This window comes from Mercenaria mercenaria, chromosome 17 (genome assembly GCF_021730395.1).
Source record: "Mercenaria mercenaria strain notata chromosome 17, MADL_Memer_1, whole genome shotgun sequence".
In the NCBI taxonomy this organism is placed as follows: Eukaryota; Metazoa; Mollusca; class Bivalvia; order Venerida; family Veneridae; genus Mercenaria; species Mercenaria mercenaria.
In genome coordinates this window covers 45,297,733-45,325,380 of record NC_069377.1, presented here as the reverse complement: position 1 = coordinate 45,325,380, position 27,648 = coordinate 45,297,733, and the positions used below count along the sequence as shown (strand labels likewise).

Genomic DNA, 27,648 nt, shown 5'->3' with positions numbered 1-27,648 from the left:
CAGTTATACATTTGAGCCGTGCCATGAGAAAACCAACATAGTGGGTATGCGACCAGCATGGATCCAGACCAGCCTGCGCATCCGCGCAGTCTGGTCAGGCTCCATGCTGTTCGCTTTTAAAGCCTATTGGAATTGGAGAAACTATTAGCGAACAGCATGGATCCTGACCAGACTGCGCGGATGCGCAGGCTGGTCTGGATCCATGCTGGTCGCATACCCACTATGTTGGTTTTCCCGTGGCACGGCTCATTTATGGCTTCTACTGCGTCATGTTAACATTTCGTACGTGTATGTATAGTTTTTATCACCAATTATGAATTTTTCTTAAACTTTCTGGCAACGTTTAATACAATCAGTTTCTTTTGAAAACACGTAAATTTTGTTTTCTTTGTAAAATAATTCAAAACAGAATTAAATTACACCTTGGATATAAGAGCGGATGTTGGAGGCTTCAGGAAGTGGAAACCCTGTGCTGTAGGCTTACGATCACCTTCAGACATTTCGATGTAGCGAACAGAATCTGATATCCAGTCAGAACTGCCCATTATCCACTATTAAAAATTGTGTTTTAACATGGTTATCCAGTCCTACCGCAGCGAGTTTTCATTCCTGTTGATTTTCTCCTTTGAACCATTTAAACACAATAGTAGAATTTCCCTTTATTTTCTTTATAAACAAAACCGGCAATTGCTTCATCGAACTGTATATTTATATGAATTCAATATGTTTACCATAGATATATTCTAATGTATGACAAACGACAACTTTTTTCTATAATTTATTGTTTATAATTTAGATCAACAATCAATTAAAACGAAATGACTGAAATGTAAACATTTGAAATTTTATACCGTATAAGCATCAACATCATGTATAATGGATATAAAAATAAATTAGATGAATGAAAAACAACAGACCTACATACGAATATATATACAGTCTAAAGCTTATAGTATCCGTCATGTTAAAGTTACTAATTAGGTAATTTTTCTTTCGCAGACGAACAGCAAAAGATATTCTATTGCTAAGAAATTACCAAAAATCTATACAGTCCCGTTTTTACTTGACGCATCACATTTGAAATTTTACATGGCCCCTTTTAACGTGACGGCTCTCACTATATATATTAAACATTCAACAGAATCAAAAACACATTATATAATAATTATAAACACATGATCATATATATTCAATGAAATACTCTCTCACATATAAGATACACATAACAAAACAAATGGCACTACACGTTGACAAATGCTTTATGGAAGTCCTTTCAGGACGAGCATTCGGCTTTGGGTTTTGGATAATGAAGATGAGACGTTTATAAATATATGAATGGAGATTTCAGACGCGTGACGCTGTATCACAGTGGTGTATCGTTGAGAATTCCGTTTCAGTAGTTAATGTTCAGTAATCCAGCTCTTGGACGGCACTGGTAAACGTAAAACTGAAATAGAATAAATGTAAACATTACATAAAGTAATAACTATAAGATGTAGTTCAATTACTGATAACAGTAATAGGGAAAAATTACAAATTACATGTTTTAATTTTGAGAAATTACATTGGCATTTTTAGCTCATCTGATTTTTTGAAAAAAAATGATGAGTTATTGTCATCACTTGAGCGGTTGTCGGCGTCGGCGTCGGCGTCGGCGTCTGCGTCGGCGTTGCCTGGTTAAGTTTTATGTTTAGGTCACCTTTTCTCCTAAACTATCAAAGCTATTGCTTTGAAACTTGGAATACTTGTTCACCATCATAAGCTGACCCTGTATAGCAAGAAACATAACTCCATCTTGCTTTTTGCAAGATTTATGGCCCCTTTTGTACTTAGAAAATATCAGATTTCTTGGTTAAGTTTTATGTTTAGGTCAACTTTTCTCCTAAACTATCAAAGCTATTGCTTTGAAACTTGGAATACTTGTTCACCATCATAAGCAGACCCTGTACATCAAGAAACATAACTCCATCTTGTTTTTTGCAAGATTTATTGCCCCTTTTGGACTTAAAAAATCAGTTTTCTTGGTTAAGTTTTATGTTTAGGTCAGCTTTTATCCTGAACTATCAAAGCTATTGCTTTAAAACTTGCAACACTTGTTCACCATCATAAGTTGACCCTGTACAGCAAGAAACATAACTCCATCCTGCTTTTTGCAAGATTTATGGCCCCTTTTGGACTTAGAAAATATCAGATTTCTTGGTTAAGTTTTATGTTTAGGTCAACTTTTTCTCTTAAACTATCAAAGCTATTGCTTTGAAACTTGCAACACTTGTTGACCATCATAAGCTGACCCTGTACAGCAAGCAACATAACTACATCCTGCTTTTTGCAATAATTATTGCCCTTTTTGGACTTAGAAAATAATTTTCTTGGTTGAGTATTATGTTTAAGTCAACTTTTCTCATAAACTATCAAAGCTATTGCTTTAAAACTTGCAACAGTTTTTCACCATCATAAGTGGACACTGAACATCAAGAAACATAACTCTAACCTGCTTTTTGCAAGAATGATGGCCCTTTTTAGACTTAGAAAATCATGGGTAGGACAATATTTCTATTACACAAAAAAAATCAGATGAGCGTCAGCACCCGCAAGGCGGTGCTCTTGTTTAGACATATTGTTGCATAACTCTGACAAAATTCATAAAATAATTTTAAGAAACTGCATACTGTAATTTTGAGAAGTTAATTATTATCACAATGGGACATTACTCAAAATCGTCTTTTTTTGGAAACATCACAAATTGTAATTTTTAGAAATGACACGTGGTAATCTTGGGGAAAATATGCGTTGGTAATTTGAATAGATAACGTGCTGTTAATGGTAAGTTCCAAAACTTGCAGTCCCCGGACAGTTGGTACTGACATTCAAATTAAGGTCAAGCACACAAAATTTATATATAACCATAATGACTGAATGTTGGAAAACTTTAGCTATACTAGTGCGTATTTATCAATAGACGTGTCTGTTACATAGATTATGTGACATTGCGCAGCTTGTCAAAAATATTGACTTAAGCACAATCCAATAATTCTATTATTGTTTATTTCCATTATATAAGCGCACTAAGAAAGATCACACTTACATCATCAATCAGACCGACATACGATTGTAGCCCGCTGCCATAGCCTATTTGCATTGCGCAATGATTTCCTTTTATATGGCCGTACGACCATTTGGCTTTGGAGGCACCACACACTCTACCCTCCAAATTCTTTGTATTATGAATATATATAACCTCTTTCCATTCTTTATCCTGTAAAAAGAGATCAAAATATATATTTTTTAAAATGTTTAAAGATTTGATGCTAAAACCAATGTTGTGCCCCTATCTGGAATCAGTAAATTTACATGCACTTCCTACAAAGCAACTGGCTTGATCATATATTTTCTCACTATTCTATTAAACAAGCCGTATATATATATATATATGACATTTCGTTTTATAAAAAAAAAAATCAGAATAATAGATTATCATACAGTTTGGGCTGAATTCGCTAACGCAAAATACAAGAAAACGCGCAATGAAGTTGAACTCTAAAAAAGCATGTATTTCATATTTTTAATTTTGTTTTCATGTTTCCTGTTATTGTTCAATGACCATAAAAATTGCTTCTTTTTTGTTCAAATTTCATAAAAAAGGAAACGCTATCTTACCAGTGTTGGTAGTGCAAAACTTGTCGATGCACGTGCCTTTGCCCCGAGAAGAACATGTCCAGGCATCTTGGCTATAACAATCGAAGGATCGGACCCGCAATCACCATTGGTAACCAGGGCTTGCAATTCGTTAAAGTAACTTCCTTGTCGGAACTCGTTGTACCGGAATTTGATCACGAGATTTCCGGCAAATTCCGTATTAGCGAAACGGTTAATCAATATACGGGAGTTTCCATTGAAGTAGGCAGCGCCTCTATGGATGGTGACATTTTCTGGCTTGATGTAAACATTTTTTCCCGATCGGTCTTGGAAACCATTGCTGAATGGAAGATAAATTTCAGGCTTGCACACTTGTCGTCGTTTCTCTCCTGGCACGGACATAATGAATAATGAACATTTGCAATCGACTGGGTTGAAGGCAGTGCCAGGAGCGCAATCCATTGTCGTCCAGTGACCGTTTCCGATATATTGCTTGAACTGTGTGTCTTTCTTAGCTGGTTGCTTGTCACACGCTGACAAAAAAGAACAAATAATGTTGACAAAACTCCATGCTAAACTGAGCAATAAGGAGATGTAATTGCTTTAAATTATCAAATTAATATGTAAATAGACCTTGGAAACACAAGTGAAAAGCTTGTTTGTGACGTTTTTATACCAGATTAGAAAAAAATCCAGTGTGGTGTCGTGCTTGGAGCATGTCATGTCTGCCAAGTCATTGTCGTAACAGATTATCATTAACCATTGAGTTTGCGATATATCAAACAGAAGCACTTTTATTCCCAGTGAAACCGTGTGAATCACAGGAAGACAAAACTAATGTTTCAAAATACCGGTATTACCTGGGATTTCATCCTGGAATGGACAAGTAGCCTTGCATTCGTAGTCGGGAACGCACCGTTGTTTCGAGGGACTATATGAGGAACCGTCTCCGCAACATTCACCAAAGGATCGTCCGTGTTGACACTTCCAGTAGGCGCAGCATTTGTTTGGATCGTTATGTTTATACGAGTGAACAAACGGGTCCTTACAACGATCTGTAATAGATGATAATTCCTTATTTCAATACACAATTTTACTATCTATGTATCAAATAGACATTTTTCCTTTATTTCAACGTAAGAAAAACTTTGTAATAATTATAAATTTATCAAAGCTATCATTATCATCATACCGTGGGGGCAGTTCACTTCATCTGAAGGCCTGCACGTGAGGACAGTCTGATCCCAGAACAAACCAAATGGACACTTCCGGTAGATGGGTTCCAAACCTTTCCTGCCTTTAAAACACTGCACAAACTGGTTACAGTCATATGGATGGTTGTTATATCCCACGCCATTCATATATCTGCAACCGTCACATACATCTGAAATAAAGAAACTGTCGGTAAGTTGCCGTGTCACTGTACGGATAAACGAAATTAATGTCCAATTATTCCAAATAACAGTCATTCTTGAAATATTTTTTTTTGTATGAAAAACGAATACACTTAGGATAAACGATACATACAAAAGTTTATATGGCCGCTTATCATCATTTTGTTTATGTAAAATTGTAGTTGCAATAAGCTATAATATTTGAACTATTTCTTTTTTGCGATGTATTTATTGCTACAGAAGTTCTAGACCATTTCTGTATAGTGTCCTGCGAAGATAGTATCGTATAAATTTTTTTCTGGTTTACTCACTTGGGTCTTTTGAAGGAGGCGTGGTTATCGTTCCTTCACAGGAAAAGTTTGGTTTTTGCCATTTGCCATTCCGTTTGCACATGACCTTACCACGACCAGCCATCTTGAACCCACTTTCACAATAGTATACCCTCTCAGTACCTACAGTACTTGGTCCAATGCCGGTATAAGCGTTTGCAACTACAGGTGGATCGCCGCAATCTAGCAACAGAAAAGATGTATATTAAACAATACTGTTGCAAACAAACGAAAACATCCGCGACATCTGTTTTATTATTCGTATCCGTTTTTTCGTCTTTGTTATACCCTTTATCTTATTCAGTGCTTCAATTCTTACTTTTCCTTATGTTAACGGAATAAGAAACGATGGCGACATGAACGTTATTCTTCATTTTGAGTTTTAAAATACCCTTTATCTTTCAGAAGTTCAAGCAGCGATCGCTTTGAAAATCTGATAATTTTAATATAATAATTCCATACGTACCTTTACATCTAAACTGAGGAATGGACCATGAGGCGTTATCTTGACACGTTATGGCAGGGGTGCCTTCCAGAACATAACCGTTTTCACAAGTGTACGTTCGCCGTGAGCCTAAAAGATTGTCACCGTCATTACACGTGGCATGGTCAACGACAGGTGTATCTCCGCAGGGAACACATTGGAAGTCAGGTACACTCCACTGAGGACGGTCCCATGTCGGGTCATCAAGGCATACGATGTCTGCTTTACCAATGGCGCGATATCCAGGTTTACATGAAAGTGTTCGGTGAGAACCGATCATGAACTCACCGTCACCACATATACCATGAGTAATGTCTGGTGTATTTCCGCAAGGAACACATTGGAAGTCAGGTACACTCCACTGAGGACGGTCCCAGGTCGGGTCATCAAGGCATACGATGTCTGCTTTACCAATAGCGCGATATCCGGGCTTACACGAAAGTGTTCGGTGAGAACCGATCATGAAATCACCGTCACCACATATACCGTGAGTAATGGCTGGTGTATTTCCACAAGGGACACACTGGAAGTCAGGTACACTCCACTGAGGACGGTCCCAGGTCGGGTCGTCAAGGCATACGATGTCTGCTTTACCAATGGCGCGATATCCAGGCTTACACGAAAGTGTTCTGTGGGCTCCAATCATGAACTCACCGTCACCACATATACCGTGAGTAATGTCTGGTGTATTTCCGCAAGGAACACATTGGAAGTCAGGTACACTCCACTGAGGACGGTCCAGTCGGCTCATCAAAGGCATACGATGTCTGCTATACCAATGGCGGGAGCTATCCGGCTAACACGAAAGTGTGTTCTGGGCTCCAAATCATGGAATCACCGTCACCACATATACCATGAGTAATGCTGGTGTATTTCCGCAGGGAACACATTGGAAGTCAGGTACACTCCACTGAGGACGGTCCCAGTCGGGTCATCAAGGCATACGATGTCTGCTTACCAATGGCGCGATATCCGGGCTTACACGAAAGTGTTCGGTGAGAACCGATCATGAAATCACCGTCACCACATATACCGTGAGTAATGGCTGGTGTATTTCCACAAGGGACACACTGGAAGTCAGGTACACTCCACTGAGGACGGTCCCAGGTCGGGTCATCAAGGCATACGATGTCTGCTTTACCAATGGCGCGATATCCGGGCTTACACGAAAGTGTTCTGTGGGCTCCAATCATGAAATCACCGTCACCACATATACCATGAGTAATGGCTGGTGTATTTCCGCAAGGAACACATTGGAAGTCAGGTACACTCCACTGAGGACGGTCCCAGGTCGGGTCATCAAGGCATACGATGTCTGCTATACCAATGGCGCGATATCCGGGCTTACACGAAAGTGTTCGGTGAGAACCGATCATGAAATCACCGTCACCACATATACCATGAGTAATTGAGGGTGTATTTCCGCAGGGAACACATTGGAAGTCAGGTACACTCCACTGAGGACGGTCCCAGGTCGGGTCATCAAGGCATACGATGTCTGCTTTACCAATGGCGCGATATCCGGGCTTACACGAAAGTGTTCGGTGAGAACCGATCATGAAATCACCGTCACCACATATACCATGAGTAATTGAGGGTGTATTTCCGCAGGGAACACATTGGAAGTCAGGTACACTCCACTGAGGACGGTCCCAGGTCGGGTCATCAAGGCATACGATGTCTGCTTTACCAATGGCGCGATATCCAGGTTTACATGAAAGTGTTCTGTGGGCTCCAATCATGAAATCACCGTCACCACATATACCATGAGTAATGGCTGGTGTATTTCCGCAAGGAACACATTGGAAGTCAGGTACACTCCACTGAGGACGGTCCCATGTCGGGTCATCAAGGCATACGATGTCTGCTTTACCAATGGCGCGATATCCGGGCTTACACGAAAGTGTTCGGTGAGAACCGATCATGAAATCACCGTCACCACATATACCATGAGTAATTGAGGGTGTATTTCCGCAGGGAACACATTGGAAGTCAGGTACACTCCACTGAGGACGGTCCCAGGTCGGGTCATCAAGGCATACGATGTCTGCTATACCAATGGCGCGATATCCGGGCTTACACGAAAGTGTTCGGTGAGAACCGATCATGAAATCACCGTCACCACAAATACCATGAGTAATGGCTGGTGTATTTCCGCAGGGAACACATTGGAAGTCAGGTACGCTCCACTGAGGACGGTCCCAGGTCGGGTCATCAAGGCATACGATGTCTGCTATACCAATGGCGCGATATCCGGGCTTACACGAAAGTGTTCGGTGAGAACCGATCATGAAATCACCGTCACCACATATACCGTGAGTAATAGCTGGTGTATTTCCACAAGGGACACATTGGAAGTCAGGTACACTCCACTGAGGACGGTCCCATGTCGGGTCATCAAGGCATACGATGTCTGCTATACCAATGGCGCGATATCCGGGCTTACACGAAAGTGTTCGGTGAGAACCGATCATGAAATCACCGTCACCACATATACCATGAGTAATGACTGGTGTATTTCCACAAGGGACACATTGGAAATCAGGTACACTCCACTGAGGACGGTCCCAGGTCGGGTCATCAAGACATACGATGTCTGCTTTACCAATGGCGCGATATCCAGGTTTACACGAAAGTGTTCGGTGAGCACCGATCACGAAAGCACCGTCACTACATATACCGTGAGTAATGGCTGGTGTATTCCCGCATGGAACACATTGGAAGTCAGGTACACTCCACTGAGGACGGTCCCAGGTCGGGTCATCAAGGCAAACGATTTCTGCTTTTCCAATGGCGCGATATCCTGGTTTACATGAAAGTGTTCTATGGGCTCCAATCATAAAGTCACCGTCACCACATATACCGTGAGTAATGGCTGGTGTATTTCCGCAGGGAACACATTGGAAGTCAGGTACACTCCACTGAGGACGGTCCCAGGTCGGGTCATCAAGGCATACGATGTCTGCTTTACCAATGGCGCGATATCCAGGTTTACATGAAAGTGTTCTGTGGGCTCCAATCATGAAGTCACCGTCACCACATATACCATGAGTAATGGCTGGTGTATTTCCGCAGGGCACACACTGAAAGTCGGGTACACTCCACTGAGGACGGTCCCAGGTCGGGTTATCAAGACATACGATGTCTGCTTTACCAATGGCACGATATCCAGGTTTACATGAAAGTGTTCTGTGGGCTCCAATCATGAAGTCACCGTCACCACATATACCATGAGTAATGGCTGGTGTATTTCCGCAAGGAACACATTGGAAGTCAGGTACACTCCACTGAGGACGGTCCCAGGTCGGGTCATCAAGGCATACGATGTCTGCTTTACCAAAGGCGCGATATCCGGGCTTACACGAAAGTGTTCGGTGAGAACCGATCATGAAATCACCGTCACCACATATACCATGAGTAATGGAGGGTGTATTTCCACAAGGGACACATTGAAAGTCAGGTACACTCCACTGAGGACGGTCCCATGTCGGGTCATCAAGGCATACGATGTCTGCTTTACCAATGGCGCGATATCCTGGTTTACATGAAAGTGTTCTATGGGCTCCAATCATAAAGTCACCGTCACCACATATACCATGAGTAATGGCTGGTGTATTCCCGCATGGAACACATTTGAAGTCAGGTACACTCCACTGAGGACGGTCCCAGGTCGGGTCATCAAGGCAAACGATTTCTGCTTTTCCAATGGCGCGATATCCTGGTTTACATGAAAGTGTTCTGTGAGCTCCAATTGTAAACTTTCCCGACCCACATATACCATTTACAATTGCAGGTGTGCTTCCGCAAGGAACACATTCAAAAGAAGGTATACTCCATGTGGCATCCTTCATACACTTAGTAGTAGGATCTCCCATCGGACGGTAGCCTTTGTTACAGCTGTAAGTCCGGACAGTTCCAATTGTGTTGTCTCCACCACTGCATGTACCATACTTAACTACTGGTGTGTTCACACCACAGGCTAAAATTGACAGAAATTAATTTTGATAACATAAGAGCTTTTAATTGCATTTGATATTAATAGTTCATTAACAATGTTTTCTGTGATAACTTATTTCAATATATGTTTACAGAATATCGGAGTATTAAAACATACAATCATTAATGACAAACTGTCGTACTCATAAAAGCAAAAATTCATTGACAGCGACTTTAAAAGTTAAACAAAGGTTGGTTTTCTTTTGTAACAGTAAAAAATGCAAAAATATATGTACTTACGGACACACTCAAAATCGGCTGACAGGTCTGTCCACGTGAAGTCACCTTGACACGTGATGTCTGGGTTTCCTCGTTGCAGATATCCATGCGCACATTGGTACGTGCGCACGCTCCCAATTGCACGTGGTCCGTCGTTACACTTGGCAAGAGGTAAGGTTGGTGGAACCGGGCAAGCTGTATAAATGATTGGAAAATGATTTTTTAAAATGCGTTAAATTAAACAAAGATTCGTTTATTTGTGTAACTCGGACAACGTTTATACAAACGATTCAATTTTAAAAGCTACTTGTGGTAAAATGAAAAATAATGAATGATTTGTATTACGCAAAAAAATGATACACGTGCCGCTTTATTTATAATAAAACCTGTATACCTCATTTGTCTTGCAGCAGTATGACAGAGTACAAGTCAATCTATTGAAAAAACTAACCTGCGAGCATTCGAGTATAAGAAACTATAAAACACTAATAAGCGTATTCAGAGTTGCTGGTCTTCTATATTTAACTTGATAGGGAGTATAACTAAATTCAACTTGTCTTCATATATAGTATACTTACGACAAATCCTAAACATCATAGTTTGTAGCATATACTGGAGTTCACTGAAATCTTTTATTGCCATAACTTGATTCGTAGTGGATGCTATTTCTTCCAGCTCTTCGATAGCGATCTTGTGGCCGATGCCGACGGCAAACATGCTAATGCCCATCTTGGCCGCTTTGTCGGCTTCCTCTATAGTGGCTGTCCTGTTCTTACTGATACCGTCGGTGATTACAACACATACCCACGGGACGCCATCACGGCCGTGTTTCTTGAACGTTTTCTGCATATGCTGCAAAAGAATATTTATATAAGAAAGTGTACCTTTTCCGAAAGGATAAATCATATTTTGTCATATTTTATGCATACATTTATTTCCTTCAGCTTCCAATGTTAACTATTTTATTAGTATTTCTTTGCTCATCAACATTCAGCTGAAAAGAAGTACCTCTATATTCATGTACTGAAACATGCAATATAAAGGCTATTAGAAGAAAAAATACTGCAATTTTGAAAAACCGTTGTTAAAGAATCAGTTTGTGTTTCATAATGCGTCCTGTATAAATTTTAATAACAGCTTTAATACAAGTTTACTACATGTAATATAGAAAGACCAATTAAAGATGCGTAGGACTAAACCGTACCTTAATACCAAGCCATGTTTTAGTGCCCTCACGCGGGTGCTGCAACGTTCGAGCAGCATTGATGAGGTAGTTACGGTCGTAAGAGAATACATGTTTACTTTGGTCTGGCACGTCCGAGCTGTACACTAGCATGCCTATCCGGGCTTTGTCATGTCCGAGGTCTATCTCTGGTATCAAGTTCTCTATGGCCCTCTTTAAGAGATTAAAGTCTGGGTAGGAAATACTGTCAGAGCCGTCAACAACAAGATACAAGTCCATCAAAGATCGACATTCTGAAATAATAACATATATCTTTAACAAATAATTGAACATTCATTTTTACAATTAAGAATCAATTTAATTATTACTAAACGATAAAAGACGAAACGTTATTGTTTCTTGTTATTAAAGACGTATAGATTTACGAGAGCTGTAATTTAATTTGTTCTCTCAGTTAAATATGTAAATAATGATTTATTTTTCATATTCTGAAAAATAACATTATTATATAAACAAACGACTTACATTGAACTATAAATATTAAACACAATTTTATGTACCAAAGATTTTATTACCTGCCGGATTCACCTTCGCTGCTGGAGTGTGTGCACCGAGACTCACGTGCAATATAAACATGCACGTGAGAAATACATCTTGCTTCCGAACCATAACAATCTGTAAGAATAGTGTTAGATCTAAAGAAACTAGTGTTATAATATTTCAAAATACTTTTAAATGAAATTCTCTTTTATCGGTTTAGCTGCAAGTTGATTTTATGGTCCTTTAAGAAGAGGCTGTATAGAATATAATCAATATATACATGTATTTTTTTTTAAACAGAAAATTTTACATCCAATAATGCGCAAGAATAATGCTTATATTCAAAATACATTGATTTCCGAATTAACAGAATAGAGAAATATTAAAAGTTATAAATGAAATTATATTCATAGTAAGAGAAAAAAAAAACGTTTGAAATATATACATCAGATAAACATACCAGAGTAAATCAGTTTTCACGATGGCAATATACAAACACCAACTTGTATGTTTACGTACTGAAATAAATTTTGTATCTAATCATAACTTTCTAAACCTTATATTTATACTAGAACCACAATGATCTGGTCAGCCAATTATAATTCAATTTCGATAATGTGAACATGGTTTTGCGTACATTTTAACGTTACATGGTTTTATGACGTAAAAGCTTCGACGCACGGCTGACTGAACGCGTCAAAACCTTACTGTATTGACAATGAATGAACATGCATTTTTACATGCCAGTTTTGGTCTACCGTATCATTAATTGTGTAAGAAATTGCAGTTGAAGATTTTTGTCTTTTTATTAACGCGGAAATTAATATATCAGTGATTCTAAATATAACGTTTACTAATATACCGAATATGACAGTCGGTACACATGCATACCATACTATGTACATCATACATTTGTATACTCAGGACTTTTCTAAATGATGTACAGAAATCGACTTTCTATCGGGTTTTGAAAACAACTTGGGCAGTTTATATGGAACAGAATAATAAAATAAATGTTGTACTTAAATGTAAACAGAATGTTTGTTATTTTACAGCCTTGTTGATAAATGATTGGTTTGAAAATAGATAAGCTATTCACATGCGCACGTTGTATCGGATTATTATATGCGCAAAAATTAAAATTAGTTCTCCTTATTTTTTGCAAGACATGATACTTATTGTGCAAGTTCTCCCTAAATTGTGGTGCAGTCTGCAACATGCAACAGCATAAAGTTAAATTTTTATGGCCTTTCATATTTTCACTAATAGATCACTGGCTTTTTCTGTATTTTTCAAGTAGCGCGTCTTTATCAGTTTCTATATACAGGGAGTCCTTTATTTTTCGTTTTTCGTCAACTGTTTGGTGTAGTAACAAACACAGCGTCAGCTGTAAATGCATAAGGTCTGGATATATTGATATTTAAGTTCATTTGCATAAAGCATGTCTACACGTGTTTCTGGCTTCTCTCTATATTATGGTCAGTAACTGGTCAGCTATGTCTGTTGTTCGGCCTTATTAAAGTTTTATTTCATCCTCAAATAAAGAAGTCCGTCATTCGAGCAAAAACTACAAGAAGACTGTTGCAACACGCTTCGCTGTTTCCAAGCATGAAATGAAATTGACCTCTGTTCTCTTACATACACATAAACTTATTTTGTATGCATTTAATAAGTTACTGACTACAGTGTTTCTATATTACGTGTACATTGCACGTGAGAGTGTTAGACGAAGCATGGTGTAGGGTCCAATCCCCAGCCCTAAGATAGCATGAGCGGAAGCGGTGAAATACATGACATATAGACACTACTCTGTGTTTTTTCCATACTACAATATAATAATTGTTTTTCTTCTCCTGTCATGTTACCATTCCCCCGCATATACGCATGCGCTAACATGTACAATATTTGACCGCAGCTAAAATACGAACAATTCAAAAAATATAATGGTTTTCATTTGTTAATGAGAACTGTTGACGGTTTATTAACCGCAATCTCCGTCTATTAAAAGCAATTAATTATGCAAATTTATTTCCGCGCGCTGTTTTTTGTTATGCAAATGAAATGATTGAACGGTTCGGCTTTAGTTGACGCAACACAATAATCATTAAAACTTTTTGAAAAATGTTCTTACATCATCGTTTTACGACTGGATGATTTCAGGCTTTGACGAACGAGCCTGGTGATATATAAACATTTTAAAGTTGATAGCAATGGTAGTTTTGTTAACATATTCAAAGTTGTCAACCAGTCCTGTCTTTTAATATTTGTGATATTGTTTTGGGATTTTAAACAGACAGCGTATGTTAATTTATATTTTATTTGAAATAATATTTTTACTATATAAACTAACAGAAAATACAGTATTATATCAAACAGTACATTCATATTTCATAAATTATGTTGAACATTTTAAATAGTATTTCAACGTACAGAAAATTAGTTAATTAATTAATTAATTAATTTATTAAATAAGAGTATTTCTACGCACAGAAGTTCTATTTATTTATTTATTATACGAATGACCGGTATATTTCAGGTGATGAGGTTAATTTTGCTCGTGATTACCGTGCTGACTCTGCAGACAGTCCTTTCACAAGGTCAGCGTAAGAAGAAAGTTCCAAGTAAGTTGATTTTTTTCCATATTATCATATATCATATCAAATCGATATTTATGTATTATCTCTTTAAATCGATCGTCTCATTATTTATTTATTATTTTTTTTAATTTTGATTCCATTTAATACAGAAAATGGCGAAAGTATCAAACATTTAGTGCCCACGATCTAGATTAACATTTAGAATGTTTGTTTTTTTTTCTGTATAAACTGTTACCTTGTCATTTTAACATGTCGCTGGTGATTATATTCGTAACTTGCAGTATTGTATCCCATAAAAGTAAATACCTGCAAATATGACCGTATGTATAATTGCTGGTAATGTTTGCCTGATGAAACTGTTACAATTTATATCAATGTCAATTAACGTTTTCGTTCCGGTTTTGTGTTTAGGTGTATGCGACAAAGCCAAGATAAGGTATGGCGTTGGATTTAATCCTCATCCTTTTGACTGCTCACAATTCGTTCAATGCTTCTACTACCCAAGGAGACGAGTGGAACCAGTCTACCGGACCTGCGATTTTGGAGAATTCTGGGACCAATCTAAATTACGTTGTTTACCCGCCAAATATGTAAACTGCAAATTTGGTAAGAAATTTTTCCCGTAAAAGTGTTAATTTTATTGCGGCCTTTAGAAAATTCATTGAAAAAAAGAAATTTATAATTTGTAAATTATATATAAATGGTTATTATCTAGGTTTTGCCAGTCTTCCTTTAAAAGTAACTTAATTATTTGCATCGTTATATCATTAATTTCTTGGATAGGTTAAAAACTAATTTGTTATTCCTCGATTGTGATGGATTCTTCAAGCTTACTTGCCACAGTCTCGATTCCGCTTTCTTGAAAATTTAGTACTCGTGTCAGACAATGCCGTGACGCCAGTGGTGCTCGAACCGTTTTTAACAGCCGACACCTTTATTACTACACCACTGCTCCCATATAAATTATGGATTCTTTAACCATGTATACATATGATTATTTGTGTTGACATCACTTTTTGCAGAAACTGGTGTTTCTAACTCTTTTACAATTTTGGTATTACAGTTTGATCCTTCTATCCCCTAATAACGTTTTCCCCCTAATTTTTCTTTAGTTGTAAAGCAAAAATATTGATTCTTCTTTCTAAATATCTCCAATAGTGCAAACACGAACTTTTTAAATGTTCGGAATATCTCTAGATGTTTTGAATTTGTTGACAAAAATGTGTGTCGAGCGGGTATTTTCCATTTTAATTTTCAGCCATTTTCGACATTTGCATGTAAATTCTTGTTTGCAAAATCTTAAAATCATAAATTTCGAGTAGTGTTACCACTGTAAACTATACTTGAATTAGTCACTAACTTAAATTTGGATTTAAACAAGACTTCCTTATTTATATTTTTAAGTTTTATACATTCAGCATTATTCATTATATAAATCTTTTGTTTGCAGACAAATGTAAAATCCCAGGAACGCTGTTTTACAAACATTCAGATCCAAACAAATGTAACGCATACTGGCAATGTGTGAACGGCATACCATACGGCCAATGTTGCCCAGAAGGAGAAGGGTTCCATCCAGTCCGTGGCTGTATCCCAAACCCATCTTGTAAAGATATGTGTCCGCTAAAAGATCGGTTACCAGGTAAATAAAATTTGTCATTAATTAAGAGTGTTAAATTGCCCTTAGGATATGAGTTATTTATCAGATGAATACAGATACGAAAAACATTATCTAAATAAACGAAATAATTATTTTTGAACATTGTCGGTACTCATTCTTTGTCAAGTTAGTGATTTAGTGCCATGATACCCTTTTCTCAAAATTTCGAGCCTTCTCAATGACCCGAGCGTTTGGAAAATTTGCACTCGCAGCTATTTCGCGTTTCAAAAATTTATGCATGTAGTGACAAACCATATGGCTGTTGAAAAGGAATCAATTAAAAATAGTTTTATTCACATTAAAATAGGAATATGCATAATTGAAAATTCTGGAACATAATTTGAGCCGCGCCATGAGAAAACCAACATAGTGGCTTTGCGACCAGCATGGATCCAGACCAGCCTGCGCATCCGCGCAGTCTGTTCAGGATCCATGCTGTTCGCTAACAGTTTCTCAAATTCCAATAGACTTTGAAAGCGAACAGCATGGATCCTGACCAGACTGCGCGGATGCGCAGGCTGTTCTGGAGCCATGCTGGTCGCAAAGCCACTATGTTGGTTTTCTCATGGCGCGGCTCATTTGCTTAATTTAAATCACTGGGATGATATATTACATTTTTAATGGAAATAGTAACCACTTCCTAATTGTAAAACCATTTTTGTATGAAAAAGCAATTATATACATGTTGTTAATTTTTAATTTTATAAAAGAACTTTCTCCAAAAAAAGTCGTAGTTTGGAGAGCTAGTGCAAATGATCTCAAGTCTAGGTTCAACGAGAAAGTGTCTGGTTGTTTCTGAGGGTGAAAGTCTGAGGGTGAAAGCTTGGGTTGTTCATTGATACAAACCCTTAGAATTTTTCTTTGGGATTTTCATAAGTTAAAATGTTGAAGCATCAAAATGTAGAAATCTGTCATTGACATGTTAAGTGGCTCGGAATAACTAGGAAAGGGCATGTTCAATAAATATTTTTGAAAAGTCTCCCTCTTGTGAGGTGGTCCGATGTAATGGAGAAATATACGAAATTAACTGTATCAAATATTCTGCAATATAGTGATTAGCAACAATATTCACAATCCTTTCCCACCAAAACAAAAAGTCTTTACACAATGATCTCCCTTTATCTATCATTAGTCAGTGCAGGTGCTCGCTCGTGTCTGATATAATGGCCGGTGGGGAACTTTGGGTCTAACTCCACCGTCATCAGCTTGAACGTCGCCATATGATCTATAACTATGTTGGCAGGACATTTAACTCAACAAAAATAAATCTTTTGATAAAATATCAAGAATGTAGTTCACTTAGCAAAAGTACCAAGAATCCTCTCCAAATATTATCTCGGCAGGCACGGATAGGTACCTTTGTCTACCTTAAGTTTGCCGGCTGCATAATATATCTACTTAGTCACACAGTTGAATGAATTACCAGTTTGTTCATTCACGAGTTACCTTTGTCGTTTCTCTGTAATCAGAATTACTGATTGTCTAGTCATAGTTTATCTTCATTAAGTGTTTGTTGAAATAGCTTTATCGCCTTTGTCTTAAACCATTTCATTTTAAATTCTCTAGTCCGTTCTGCAGTCGGAAAGAAATTACCAAGAAAACAGTTAAAGCGACTCGCTTACAGAATTCATGTAAAACAATCGCAAATCATTTTGATTAAAATCCGCCAGTTTCGCGGTATTTTTGGCATACTGTTTACATTCATAGACATGAAATATACCGCCTTTTAATTTTAATATTACTTTTTTACTCTGACTGAATACGATAAGCAGAATCAAAGTCTTGACATTACATTTATTCTCTTCCGTGCTGAATCAACGACAGAAATGTTAAAGAAACATTCCTCGAGGTGCGAAATAACAAAAGGAATTAGTTATAGTAATTACGAAAAAAAGTTTTAAAAAGTCATTAAGTGTATTGTTTCAAATTCTTTTTATTAAATTTTCCATATAAGAGAATACTTGTTATGTTAAGTTATGTATATATCAAAAAATCAAAAAAATTACTCCATTACGCATCCGAGTAGCTTTAAGTTCGTGTGAAAACTCACCGCAATCATTTGCTTTTTATAGAAATTTCTCGGCAATCAGCGCATTTTCTCATATCAGTGATTGATTTTCGACCGTCAATGCTCTGAAAACTCCGTCATTTACTTTGTATAATTTGCCAAGACTGGTTTCCGGCAAATGATGGAATGGTTTAGGAAAGAAATGTCCCGTTTCTTTATTAAAGAAGAGAGAAAAATATACGTACTCCCATACCATGTGGTAATTGTTCCTTGCAAATGAGTAGATGCGTTGTCAAATGGCTGTTCTTATATTTTTCATACACGGAAATCAGTTGCGAATCACTATTTACGACAAAAATAATTCACAGTGAATTTAATGTAACGCTATGATATTACAACATATTTCAAACATAAATTCCCAACAATCTGAACACCACTGTAGCAGAATATTAAATTCTTGATATTATAATATATTTCAACAGGTTGCAACAGGAAACCGGTATCTGGAGCACCGACCAAGTTCGAACAGTACACAGACAACGGTATCTGGGAGAGAGAAAACTGTCCTAGTGGAGCCGCCTACGATCCGACCGACTGCGACTGCTCCCTTAAAGGCATTATTGTACCTGGCAGAAGTAAATATTAATTGAAAATATTAGTTTAAATGTATCATTATTAAATCGATCTTATATAAGGTCTTTAAACTAATCATGGATCGTGCTAGATGTCTGCTTCTTTCGGCATAAGGTAGTTGTGTATATCGGCAAAAGACTTGAGGCCGCGGCTTTGGTTTGCTCTTGCAAATCATACACGAGTTTGAACCGTTTGGAGCGAGACGATGTACGGCCACACAGCACTTTCCAATGGGGGTACTGTTTTGGTCGAATTTTAAACATTTTAAAATACTTAGTATACGCGTAAACATTTACGTCCATATATATCTTTTTATAAGCGCACAAGAAAAAAAAGTAGGTGCACGCCTATATATACGTTTACTTGCAGAAAATACGCGTACAGTTGTATAATTATACGTGGAAATATATACTGGCGCGTCTGCTTGAAAATACTAGTGCACAAGCCTGTATATATATGTGCGTGTACCTAAATATTACACATGCACGTTTGATATAAATATATACGTTTAGGTAAATTAGAATGCGTGTAAGAAAATAATAGTTTGTACTTACATAAACATGTGCAAATACATATTTACAAGTACACGCACAAGCATACAAGTGTAAATCTGATGTATTTGATTATCTTGGTAAATCATGTACAGTTTCCAAGGGACCTAGCAAAAGTTATCATTGTCACAATAAACAATATGCATGGCCCTTTGAAATAAAATCATACCCAGATAAATGCATTACACTAACATAATCACAGAGAAACATCCTTGCATCCGCTTATCGTTTATTCACGCACAATTATACAACAATATTGGCGGCACACATCCTGTGCCAAGGCTATCTTCGGGAATCATACATTAGTTTACGGATAGTTCTTGTCTTATCTGGCGTAAATAACAAGAAAACAAGACCTAACAAGAACTCACAGATGACAATAGAGTTGTCTGACCTGAAGAATATGTCAGTGTTGACCAAAGAGACCAAATATGTAGCAATTCTACAACATGACATATACTGAGACCTTTAAGTAATTCAGCTGGAAATTACCTAAAAGAATATAAAACAATAAAAGAATATAAACGATTTTTTTTTTCAAAGAAACCAGAATAATTCGACAAACAAGCTCTTGAATGTGTCTGGTTTCCAGCGTTACCGATAGAGGGATACAGCTTGTACCAATCCAAAAACGAGCTCTATGAGGTTTCAAACTCTTTCAAATGTAGAAGGTTTAAAATGCATTTCCATGTATATTTTTAGGATGCAAACCGGATGTTAAATTAACTTTTGACAGAGACCAGATTAAAGACATTTCCGGAAACAACTATAGAATTTACTCAGAAGGTGTAAGCGTGTATCGTGGCGCCGCCTACTTCCGGGGAAATTCTCGTCTGGTTATAGACCGATTGAGGCCAAGTAAAAACGACGAAGGTGTACTTATCATCAAGATGAGATTCAGGTAAGATATTCATTTTTTTTCTGTCAAAATATGTTTTAGATTGCTCTATGAATTGACAGGTTGCCAAGATGTTTGTGACTTTTTTCATTTCTGTACTTTTTAAATGTGTTTATGTCTACAGTATCTGCCACCGCTAAGGCCATACCAAATTGATTTGTCGTTCGTCGGAACTACCGCATCAATGATTTCATTCCCGAGAAAAAGAAAAAAAAATCACCCGCCCGTACGTACATAAAAATCGCCGAAATTATTTTTTTCTGATTACGCGGTCCGGAATGATAACGGTAAACAGGTTTTATCGCTGTTTTAATGCGTCAAAGTGATATTGATCGGAATCCATGCGTTCGTAATACATGTAGCTGATGACACAAATTCAAAAAGTCAGGAATTATGGTGTTGTTCATCATTTGTTTTAAATCTGGAGTGTCTGTGCTAGTGCCACACATGGCCTTCGATGTGCCGGTAGGTGATGAAGTAGGCACGTTCTACGATTGTTCAAATTATACAGTGAAAAGAACAAAGCCCGACTTGTAAGACGTGCACTGGTGCACGGCCACGGGGATTCAAATTGAAAATATTTGGATTAAACATAGAAATATTGTTCAGATAAAGTTTTCAAACCATTTGTTATCAGTTGTTTAGTTAAATATTTTAGATCTAGAGCCAAAGCCAGTGCTTTCTTGAAAAAAAAAGTTTGTTCACAGATCCTGACTGATCCAATTTTCCCTGTTTGTATATTAATTGGCTGTGAATTGGTTGAAAGAAAGAATCTAAAAAAACAGACCTTCCCAACTCAAAATGTCTTGGTCAATCAAAGCATAACAAATAACACTTTTAAAAAGTGGCCATATTGGGATCATTTTTTGTCCGTCTGTTATTATTTTTGACTGAAATGAACCTCTACCACAAAAACTTAAGCAAAGCTTATCTATTAAGAAATTATTCCAATGGATTCGAGCAATGTCGAAGCATATGTGTGCCCAACTCCGTTTGGTCTCATTGGTCAAGTGATTTATTACTTTCCCCTCACCTCTACCGTTTGGAGTTTCACTAGGGGCACAAAGTTGCTCATGTGTCGAAGCCATCTAACTGGGTTTCAGAAGATATGTTATTCCACTTGGGTGCCAGTTTTGTCTTAAATATTCCTCATCCTCTGCCGTTAAATGGGCACGCCTTCAGATTAATGTAGAACAATCAAAATTAAAAATAAGACACTCATCCCTCAGTAATTATAAATACAAAATAAAAACAAAGTGATTCAGTGAGTTTTAGCAAGAATTCATTTGCAAAACCATTCATGTAGTCTTTAAAACATACAGGTCAGCTATCTACTGTCTTAGTCACACTGTAAATGTTTAAGTTCTGTGTTATTCTTAAAGAAATGTTAACTTCATGTATAATCATAACAGCAAAAAAAAAAAAAAAAAAAATACCCGCTCGCTCCATGTAAAAGCTACCCGCCTCTGAAAAAAATCAAAATTGAGAAAAAAAAAAAAAGAAAAAAAATTTCGCTCGCTCGCTCCCATTTCTTTTGAAAATTTTCCGAAGAACTGTTAATCAATTTGGTATGGCCTAAGCAAAGATAGATCACAAATTACTACATGCCTATGTATATAAATTAAGTTAAAATTAAGTTAAACAATAATTTGGAAGGAAAAACATGGAGATTTATTCCCGTTGTAATATAGCACTTATTTAAATAGCTTGATGACCAGTAGTCAAAATTGTTACTTCTCGTTCCTTCGGACCTCTGGCAGTAGTCAGAGCTGTTACTTCTCGTTCCTTCGGACCTCTGGCAGTAGTCAGAACTGTTACTTCTCGTTCCTTCGGACCTCTGGCAGTAGTCAGAACTACTACTTCTCGTTCCTTCGGACCTCTGGCAGTAGTCAGAACTGTTACTTCTCGTTCCTTCGGACCTCTGGCAGTAGTCAGAACTGTTACTTCTCGTTCCTTCGGACCTCTGGCAGTAGTCGGAACTATTACTTCTCGTTCCTTCGGACCTCTGGCAGTAGTCCGAACTGCTGGCAAGCCATTCAATAAGTGTAAATCTACGCAACTGACGTTATGTTTTCGCTTTCTCTTCTGTTAATACAGCGTATTATTTGACCAGTTATTTTTTTTACTTAATTGGAGATAATCTGTAAATAATTCATTTAAGAAAGGCGTGCAGATCTTGCATTCCATTTTTTTCCGGATAATAGTTGCAATTGTTTCGTATTTGAAAAACAATAAGAGCTTAAAAGGAGTTGGATGTCTTTAGAAAATATTCACGGTGGTTCTTCTGGTCTGCATTTTCTGTACTTGCCGTATTCAGTTAATTTCAACATATAGTTACTATGATACCGACTTTCAAACAAAAACTTCACAAAAAATTCAAAAAGGGGTAATAGTTTAATAAAGAAAACTAGGAAGAGTTATGGAACTTGTAGAGTACATGTCAGATTATCAGAGAAAACAAGTGTTTAAACTTTAAAGTTCCTAGATACAAATTTACATACAATAACGTAACGTGAAGTTGTTTTTGTTCGGTTTTTATGTCACACCGACACAGGCGACCTCCCATCATTTATCGCGGAGTGAAACCAAAAGTACCTCTTCGTGCATTATGTTAGACATGGGCGAGAAGCTGGGTCTGGGTTGAATCACCGTCATTACGTAAGCCAGCTTCATGGCTTCCCTCAGAACAATTCTATACCCAAAGCGAAGTTTCAAATCCACAGCGATGAGGGGCAAGTAGCTTTAACCACCCGGCCTCTGAGTCCCCCAGGACGCATGATTTCTACAATATAGCACAGAGCAAAAACAGTCGTAACAAAAATGTCACTGTGTAAACCACATCATTGCTGTCATTATATTTGGTTATCTACTGCACGTTGTTAATAAAACCCAAAATGTCTAGACAAAGAAAGAAATGTTATTTTCCTAATATGAACAAATAATATCATATTAATATTTTTTGCCGTTACCACTGACACTTATTACCAAAACGTTCAGTCCTCCGTGGTCCTTTTTATCAGACAGAAGAGATCACGTGCCATGGAGAATAAATTGCTCATTCTATAATTGCGATGTCTTGTGCCCTTAACAAGCTTTTACAATTACTGTAATCATTTTACTTTCCACCTATGTAGGCATATACCGTAAGATGTGTATATATACAAGACAATCCAAACGGAAGCACACGAGGCTAAAATACATGCAGATTGCAGAAATGCAATCAGATAGTACACCGATTCTACCGAGTGTGCTATCCGGCCACCTACACATTTTCTCCCCGTTTTAATATTCAAGTCCTGTACCGTGACATAAAGGCAACAAATATGGCAAATGAAGTCACAAGTTATGACTTTCGTATGGTTGGCGTGAAGTGTCTTCGGAACAATTGAGTTTATATAAAAGAATTTATTACTGAGCTCATCTCATCGCATTTTGTAGCGTTACCAGGCGAACATTGCTAAAACAGTTCATAATGAAACTCGACTCGACGATTTCACTGATTCACAGTGTTGCATATCCTAATCTCTCTCCATGTAAATCTACCTCTCGAGCACAACTACTTCTATTCAAAGTTGGGTGTAATTTCCAACTTGGCAAGTTTCTAATTTCTGGCTTAATTTGCTTGCTTAACAGACCGGTGTCTTTCATTTACACGGTGCATTTTAATTCCACGTCTCGTTACTAGTATTCACTTTTACTTTTGTTACCAACAGGGAGGACAAAAGACGACGAAGATTTGTTCGCGGTCTTCAAGGCTTGGTCACTAACGGTCATTGTGGAAAAGAACCGTCGGTCGTAATAGCAAAGTTACAAAACAAAATCCTTCTTGGAGCAGAGGCGAACATATCAAGGCAATTTCCACTACCTATCGTGGTAAGAAATATAAATGTATAACATATTTAATTACTTATATTCAGCAAATTCACAAAATAATGTGACATCTGTTATTAAGCTTAATATGACTTTTAATTAGATTGCATTATAGATAGATTTTTGCATTGTGTTTTTTTTACTAGTCAATCATTTTTTATACTAGTCAATCATTTTTAAGCATAGGATTTTTATACAAACTTATCTTCGGGCATTTGCTGTGATTAGTTTTTTACTGTGATAAATTATTCTTCCTATGTCATACAATACTATATCTTAAGGACCACAATGGAAATAAGAGTTTATTTTAACTCTTTTTTGTGTTATCCTTAACATATAATGTTGATTGACATGGCTTTATTAATTCATACATGTTTGTTTATTGTTTGATCTATCTATCTATCTATTAAAGTACAATTCCAATTTTGTCCGGTTGTGAACAAGAGAAGATCATTGTTTATTGTCATATTCAAAGCTTAAAGTATATTCGAAATTTTCGGGATATCTAATTAATAAAATGAAACTATATTTTTGTCTGTAGTAAGATTTATTTTCACTTTTATCAATTCACACCTTGTGGATTCTAACTACAAGTGATTAGGACCACTGCATTTCCTCCAAATTCCATACCTGATATTTAACAGTCCGTGCTAATACATAAAATTTCATACCTGATTTACAAAATGCTTTACCTGATTTATAAAATTCCATGTCTAATATATAAAATTCCATACCTGATATACAAAAAGCTTTATCTGATTTATAAAATTCCATGCCTAATATATAAAATTCCAAACCTGATATACAAAATACTATACCTGATTTATAAAATTCCATGCTTAATGTATAAAATTCCATACCTGATATACAAAATACTATACCAGATTTATAAAATTCCATGTCTAATATATACGATTCAATACCTAACATTTCGTTTATAAAATTCCATGTCTATTATATACAATTCAGTACCTGATTTATAAAACTCCATACCCGATCTATAAAATTCCATGCCTAATGTATGAAATTCCATACCTGATTTATAAATTCCATGTCTACTATATACAATTCAGTACCTGGTATATAAAATGCCATACCATAAATATAAAATTCCAAACCTGATATATATATTTGTAGAACAAGCCGTGGAAAGAGGTGATATATATTAAGGACGATTACAAACTTACTGGACGAGTTTGCGGGGCCGCGTTTAATGACTGGTGTATAGGCAAACTTAGAGATACTAACTGCGGGTACCAGATTGGAGCAGCACCTGGTCTTGCTGGTTTTGTTGGACTGATTGATGATGTACGTATATTTTTATGAAATATAAAAGACACTTGGTGATATAAGTTTGATAAAATGTTAGATATATGTTTTAAAATAATTTGTAATGCGATGTGAAAAGAAATTTACTTGATGGAATGGACCAAACAGCAGCTAACCATGGCGTTTAACTATTTCGACAATCCTCATCTAGTACTCGTATATAGGTGAAGAGTCTTACCCTTCTCAAAAAAATGAGCAAGCTGTATATAACCTATTCTATGTGTTACAGTACAGTGCTGAAGTTTTATTGGAAACCTGCTTACTTCGCAGTAATCATGTAGAAAGTTCTTGCAACATATGAAAACGCTTTGAACATGGACTAATCATTATTGAAAGAGTCTGAGCAAAAGATTTTTGAAGCCACGGCCAAAGTTTACTTTCAGTGGGATTCGAAATCACAAGTAAGACGCCCGACCCCTATAATCATTGCCTCTTATTTGATGCCCATACCTCTCATACGTTATAAACTCTTCTATTTCAGATATCCATATACAGATGCAAGCCCTTGGATGCGGTCATCAATATAAATTATTAAAGAAAGATACTCATAACAGATCACTCAGTTTATTACAGTTAAACTGGCAAATGCTTCATCATTCTCAAAACAATCTGTTCCACAGTTAAACATTATGGTCTAGATAATAAAAGTGTTTTTTTATTTTACTTACTGTGCGTGTGAGACGTGTTTTCAGAATTTCGTTTTATCGAGATAACATGTTTTGAATAACATTTCGTAAGTTAAACAGAACCTGCAAATTGATTCCCATTGTGATATTTATTATATGATTTTCTATGAATTATTGGAAGAATTAGACTTAATATATATTGTATTTTCACAATTCTGAACACCATATATAGGTTTTACTGGTATGGAACTAAATAATGGGCAATTTTTTGTTTTAGGCCCCTCGGGTAACCCCGTTTATCATCTCGCGGGTCGGAGAGCCATCAATCTATTATTAACCTTACAATGTCATAATATTTTCTGAATGTTTACATAGTTCATAGCATTTATACGCAAAAACACACATCCACATATCATTATGCTTACTTAAAGCTTCATATCAACACTTGTGAAATTTTATGGAGATTTTCAAATGCTTTTTGAAAGATATTTTTTGATACTGACTTTATTTATGTTTCTAGCACTATATTAAAACATAAAATGAGTACGAACATAATTTGGTCTATGATAGGTAAAGAAAGAAGAATTTGGATGTTCCCACAGGAAAAGCTTACATTAAATAAAAACAGTATTACATTTGTATCTTTCCACATTGAATTTATTAAATTAGTTGAATAAAATTTATAAAATGCTTGGTAAAGCCTCGCTTTTTATTATTTTATTCAATTAATTTAATAAATTTAATATGAAAAGACACTCGTGTACCATCCTTTATTTAAAGAACTATTTATTTCTTAAATTTAATATCTATAAATTAAAACGGGTAACATTTAGTTAAGACCATTACAAATACATGGTATATAAAGAATTGCTTTACGTAAATGTATTCAAATGTCTTTCATTTTTGAACATCATAGCTGTGTTTATCCCGTGACTCTGAAAACATTGCAAATGATGTTTGCTTATTATTTTTATAGCTAATGTAACATTCTGAAATTGTCCAAACACAAAATTTCGAGACAGTTGGCAAATAAACAAGTGTAAGTTCTCAACCTTTCGAGCAACCTGTTGGTTTCTTTCAACGACAACTTTAACATGTGTGTGTATAAATGCCCAAAATTTTATCACGATATCTAATGGTATCTTTCAACGAGAATGTTCCCATTATTATGTATTATGTAAATGTGTAATTATGAAAAATTTTGCTTATCCAATAAAATCCATTCATCATATTTTTTTTTTTTATAATTACGTCTTGGTAGTTCCCCGGGAAAAACATGTTCGGTAAACGAGCATTTCATCCCCTTTCGCGTCATTTTGTATGATTTGTGTTATTTTTTTTGTCATAAAAACCACAATGTTTATAGTGTATTTTCATTTATCATCATTAACTTATTGCTCATTTGTGTGTTTGATAGATCATTTAATACTTGTTAAATCTCTTTTGAATAAATTGTATTGCTGTTATATTAAAAGTATTTTATATAACAAATGTGTTTTGTTTTTTTTCTTTCAAATTTTGCGAAAAAATAAGGATAGGTGTGTTGTATTTGTTAGCTACGAAAGCGTATATATTTTCTATTATTCTTCGATAATTGATATACATATCCAAACCACATGTATTCCCCTCCCCCTGTTTTATACATGACTAGGTCACTTTTCGTCTTTTTTTTTCTTGCGTTTAATGTCACACTGA

At 36.4% G+C, this 27,648-nt stretch overlaps 2 protein-coding genes across 2 annotated transcripts; one reads left to right on the top strand and one right to left on the bottom strand.

Moving 5' to 3' along the window:
* Window positions 1-765: 765 nt before the first annotated feature.
* Window positions 766-12,350, bottom strand: LOC123535755 (sushi, von Willebrand factor type A, EGF and pentraxin domain-containing protein 1-like). Its single transcript, XM_053527813.1, has 13 exons — window positions 12,242-12,350; window positions 11,817-11,916; window positions 11,263-11,534; window positions 10,637-10,910; window positions 10,080-10,253; window positions 6,755-9,822; window positions 5,826-6,639; window positions 5,342-5,542; window positions 4,829-5,020; window positions 4,497-4,691; window positions 3,658-4,169; window positions 3,086-3,256; window positions 766-1,447 (listed from the first exon to the last, which is right to left on the bottom strand). The coding sequence occupies exons 2-13, from the start codon at window positions 11,908-11,910 to the stop codon at window positions 1,394-1,396; spliced, it is 6,021 nt and encodes a 2,006-aa protein (XP_053383788.1). The 5' UTR covers window positions 11,911-11,916; window positions 12,242-12,350; the 3' UTR covers window positions 766-1,393.
* Window positions 12,351-13,931: 1,581 nt separating this feature from the next.
* On the top strand, window positions 13,932-27,444 carry LOC123536552 (protein PIF-like). Its single transcript, XM_045319831.2, has 9 exons — window positions 13,932-14,079; window positions 14,318-14,402; window positions 14,790-14,984; window positions 15,829-16,020; window positions 18,529-18,681; window positions 19,933-20,131; window positions 23,842-24,001; window positions 25,136-25,306; window positions 25,809-27,444. The coding sequence occupies exons 2-9, from the start codon at window positions 14,321-14,323 to the stop codon at window positions 25,860-25,862; spliced, it is 1,206 nt and encodes a 401-aa protein (XP_045175766.2). The 5' UTR covers window positions 13,932-14,079; window positions 14,318-14,320; the 3' UTR covers window positions 25,863-27,444.
* The last annotated feature ends 204 nt before the right edge of the window (window positions 27,445-27,648 follow it).

Bases quoted from the DNA above. Each gene is read 5' to 3' on its own strand.
- LOC123535755 (XM_053527813.1), bottom strand. From the start codon at position 11,910: ATGGTTCGGAAGCAAGATGTATTTCTCACGTGCATGTTTATATTGCAC. The intron at 6,640-6,754 runs GTGGAGTGTACC...CTTTCGTGTTAG, and splicing joins CCCGACTGGGACCGTCCTCA to CCGGATAGCTCCCGCCATTG. The intron at 4,170-4,496 runs GTAATACCGGTA...CTTTTTTGTCAG, and splicing joins ATTCCAGGATGAAATCCCAG to CGTGTGACAAGCAACCAGCT.
- LOC123536552 (XM_045319831.2), top strand. From the start codon at position 14,321: ATGAGGTTAATTTTGCTCGTGATTACCGTGCTGACTCTGCAGACAGTC. The intron at 14,403-14,789 runs GTAAGTTGATTT...TTTTGTGTTTAG, and splicing joins GCGTAAGAAGAAAGTTCCAA to GTGTATGCGACAAAGCCAAG. The intron at 14,985-15,828 runs GTAAGAAATTTT...TTTTGTTTGCAG, and splicing joins ATATGTAAACTGCAAATTTG to ACAAATGTAAAATCCCAGGA.